The 4,627-nt window shown below is 42.8% G+C and overlaps 1 protein-coding gene across 1 annotated transcript; it reads right to left on the bottom strand.

Moving 5' to 3' along the window:
* Positions 1-928: 928 nt before the first annotated feature.
* Positions 929-2,598, bottom strand: galr1a (galanin receptor 1a; the record flags this gene model as incomplete). The annotated part of the gene is made up of 3 exons (XM_080515980.1): positions 929-1,282; positions 1,547-1,612; positions 1,945-2,598. The coding sequence occupies 3 exons, from the start codon at positions 2,596-2,598 to the stop codon at positions 929-931; spliced, it is 1,074 nt and encodes a 357-aa protein (XP_080372106.1).
* Positions 2,599-4,627: the final 2,029 nt, after the last annotated feature.

Below are 4,627 nucleotides of genomic sequence, written 5' to 3'. Positions count from 1 at the left end.
CAGGCTCCTAAAAGCAGTCAGTTGAAAGTCATGATGCCTTATTTTGTCTTCGCTTGCAAACAATAACTGAACTCTGAGCCCACGTTGCTCCCGTTGCCAACTCTCACTTTGCAAACTTGATCTTTCAGTGAATGACACTTTAATTATGACTTATTTTAGCAGTCCAATCTTCACAACAGACAAAATGTGGATAATTTCCTGTATTCATGTTGTGCTCAGGAAAGCTTAAAATTTGTATTTAAAAAAAAAAAGTTGCTATTGTATTTGATCCTTTATGGATTTTCTCAATGAAAGATGGGAAATATGAGTTTAAGCACAGACATTTATATACACAGTTTTCAATGACAGGGCACCAATCCACATTTTTACTTGATTGAACTATACAGTTTCTAATGTGGATTTTAAAACATTCTAACAAACTGGCTTTAAATTGACATCATTACCAACTAAAACACAGAAAAATAAATTCCATGTATTTCTATAAACGCCTATATAGTCCACCCTGGCTGCCTGGTTGCACATAATCCTCCATACCCTTGTGAATTAGTGAAATAAAAACCTGTTTAATGAGGAAGGCTCAGGCCTGTTTGGGAAGCAGACTGCATGTTAATCTGCATATCCTGTTTGTAAAATAATCTTCAAGCACTATTGTCAGAGTCCAATCTAATCATTGGTTTGATTGGGGGGGGGGGGGGGGGGGGGGGGCTCTTCAATAATTTTTGAACCTATCTTTTTTGTTAATTAAAGGATATTTTTTCTCAGCCCCTGCAGCTGCTTTATTTCTTCATCACTGGCCCCGTTTGTTAAGCGCGTTAAAGGATTCCCCTGATAAAAGTTGATATGATTTTTCTCTCAATTAACAATGTTTGCATCAAAAAAAAAATCCAGTGAAACTCAGAAGAAGAGGAATATTGCTTTGGCTGAAGCATCAAAGCATTTTACTGATCTGCGAGTCGTGACCTTTAAAGGTCACGCTGACGTTGGTGGACGGCGCCGTCTCCATCTTGCTGCGAGGCTCTCTGGCGTCGTTCAGGGGACACTCGCTGGGGGCCCGGCACCAGAACACCTGTTTGTAGGAGTTCCTGAAATTCTCGGACAAGAAGGCATAGATGATGGGGTTGACGGAGGAGTTGCTGTAGGCCAGGCAGTGAGCCACCATCCTGAAGACGAACGACGCCTGGTTGAGGGGGAAGGAGCCGAACTCCACCCACAGGTGGACGATGTGATGAGGCAGCCAGGAGAGACAGAAGACCACGACCACCACGAGGACCGTCTGAGCCGTCTGTCGATTGAAGGGCAGGGGAGGAAAACAGTCGTGTGAATCTACTTGGGGGAAAAATGACTATCTGGCAACGAGATGACAAAATGGACAGTAAATCATCATCATCATGTCACCAAGGGATTTGTTCCACGATAACATTTTTATAGATATAGATTTCTCTGTCGAGTTCAGTGATGCAAATGCAATACAGAGTGCATTTGCACTCTTATCTCTTCAGCACACATTGCTGTATCATCCGGAGCAAAACAAATTGTTCCCACCAACCTTCTTTTTGCAGAGCTCAGATTTTTTGGAGACGTTCTTCAGCTTCTTGTGTAAATGGCTTAAAACCTGCGACACACAAATCACTTCAATGTGAGGATCTTGTTTACATCCCCTGATCATTAAAAAAAAAAAAAAAAAAGTATTACAGAATAATTTAACATTCATAGACAACAACGCGTGATACGCACGAAACTAACTGAAATTCTAAGACTTTATCGACAATTTTTTGCTCAAAATTCAAAATACTTCCTCTAAAGTAAATATAAATGTGACTTTTGTCACACTAAACCACGTTCGTGTGTTATATATGACGACGCCAACGTCTAAAAGCGCGTTTGTGCGCGCAAAACTCGGCACACTGCCGCGCGTAAAATGGGTTTGGATTCATGCGCGCCCACCTTTGCGTAGCAGACGGATATCAAAATGAGCGGCAGGAGGTATCCGAACACGAAGGTGCACATCACGTAGACTTTCCTCTTCTGATCCGGCCAGACCTCCCAGCAGAACGTGTTGTTGTCCTTCCGCTCCACGATGCTCTGGTAGTGCGCGACGGGAGCCGCCATGGCCAGAGACAGGACCCAGATGAGCACCACTCCGAGCAGCGCGTGCCTCGCCACCCGGATGGAGGAGGACCTCCTGGCGTGGACGATGGCCACGTATCGGTCCACGGACATCGCGGACAGGGTGAAGATGCTGACCAGCATCGACACGGTGAAGAAATAGTGTATGAACTTGCAGATGAAGGCTCCGAGCACCCATGTGGGCAGCATGTAGATGGTGGACTGGAAGGGCACGCAGAAGAGCAGGTAGGACAGATCCGCCACGCTCAGGTTGAGGATGAAGATGTTGGTGGTGCTCCTCGGTTGTCCCGGTTTGCTGCGCGCCAGCACGGTGATGACCAGCGTGTTGCCAAGCACGCCCAGGATGAAAATAAGTCCGAAAACCAGCAGGGAGATGAAGTTGTCTACACCCATCTCCATGACGAGTTTAGCCGGGAGCCGCGCCACGTTGGTGTTGAAAGACTGACTTTGATTTTCCACCTGCAGCTCCATTATTCGCTCTCAGGTGAAGAAAAGCTACATGTTGAAGGCAACGATGAATTCCCAGGCAGGTTGGGGATGGATTTCCTCTTGACTGCAAGCTGGATGGATGGAGCTCATGCATTTGCAGGATGCCCCCCGCCCCCCCTCTATTGCCTTCCTCGGCAACGTCACCACCGGGCTGCGCGCAGCCAAACCGACCAATACCTTCCCCACTATGTTTCCACTGAGTCCTGCAGTTCTGCAAAACAGCACTCAGGAACAAACCATTTCATTCGACGTTTAAGGATTCTCATTTGCAAGTCAGTGGTTGGAGCATCCGGGGTCATTTCAATTAAACATTTTGCGCAATGAACTCGGGGACCATGAAGGCACATTGCAGCGAAAAGGGGGTACATTTAGGTTATTTTTCTTTGTGAAAGTGTCACAAATCTCACATCACACAATCACAAAAGACCCGGAGAAAACCGACACACGGGAAGAACATGCAAACTAAGGTTCCCCAAGTCCAAACCAGACTTGAACCGGGGACCCCCTGCTGACCACCATTCCACTGTATGTATCATATAAGATGATGTCAGAATTCGACATTTGATGTCAAACTGTTTGGACGATATTAGATAAATGTCATCACCAGAAACACAAGAGTCAATGCATTCTGCAATAAATCATTTCAACATTGGTTTATTGCATTCCACCATTCGTTGTTATTTATTCCATGTCTCCTATAGGCATCCATATACACAAGAATATTTCAGTTTATGCTCAACTCTTATGAGTGTTTCCATGTCTCACATGAAATTACAAGAATGTCCCACAAAGCAGGTGAAACTGTATCTAATCTTATATATTCTGGATGCTCTTTATAATGTATCACACTGAACCTTTTCTGGTCAGTATTTAATCTGTTTCGTTGTGTTTCAGTGTGAAAAAAAAATGGCTCTGATATTATCTGAGGAATTCTATCAGATTTATTTCCCGGTCATAACAAATGATATAAATTAGAAGGAACTCTAAATGAGTGATCCCTGAAATAAACTCATTGTGATCTCCTGATGGATTATTAGTAAATATATATTTTAGCCAAAGAAAAACATGAAGAGATCATTTTACTTTACAACAGGTGAAAAAAGGTGTTGAATAAGTCAACATTTGTCTCAAAGGCCATCATTTTAAAGATTTTGTTGACATGAAATTTTACCAGATGTTTAAAAAAAAAAAAAAAAACAAGTAATGAGAAATGGTACATGGAAGAAAAACACAGTAACTGAAATGTATTTAATAACAAAAAAAAAAACTTCTTGGTTTGTGTTCGAGGGATTATTGTCCCACTGAAATGTCATCGCACATTTCATCTTCATCCTCCGAACAGATGACAGCAGATGTTTCTCCTTTTTCTTTTTCTCAAGAATGTCTTGCCAAGTTTCTTTCCACCTGAAAGCTTCACTGTTCCTGTGATGTCTTTTGAGGTGGAGAGCAATTCCACCCCCCCCCCCCCCTTCAAAAACAGTGTGTTCTTCTTTCATCCTAATATTTCTATTTTGGCTCCATGTGACCAGATCACATTCCCAAGGTATTCCACAGGCCTGACTCCATTCTTCTCACTACTCCTTCATAAACCCAGCAAAGATCATTCAATCAGGATTCTTTTTTTTTTTTGTGAAATGATGCTTCTTCTGCAACACTCACTTTTGACAGTCATTCGTAAACGCTGTGCAATAATAATCATGGAAAGTCCTTGAAAGAACTCTTTGCTTTTAACCTCTATGCCTTCACGTGTTCAAAACATTTAACATCACTACACATTATTTGACTCTCAGTAAATTGACCTGAAACTTTTCAAAGTGTGTTGTAAACCTATCAAGTGAACAATTGACTACATCCCCCCCCCCCTTTGAGCTAAATAGTGAACATGTCAGTGAGAGTTTTCAGACCCTGCAGGTGGGGGGGACCCCAAAAAACTTTATCATCTTTATAATTTTCATTGATTTGCTGCCATCTTGAGTTATTGATCTGCTCCGACCACAGATCTGGGAGCAGC

Source organism: Blennius ocellaris (assembly GCF_963422515.1).
Source record: "Blennius ocellaris genome assembly, chromosome: 20".
Classification (NCBI taxonomy): Eukaryota; Metazoa; Chordata; class Actinopteri; order Blenniiformes; family Blenniidae; genus Blennius; species Blennius ocellaris.
The sequence above is the reverse complement of the archived record's forward strand: the minus strand, read 5'-3'. Positions and strand labels throughout refer to the sequence as shown.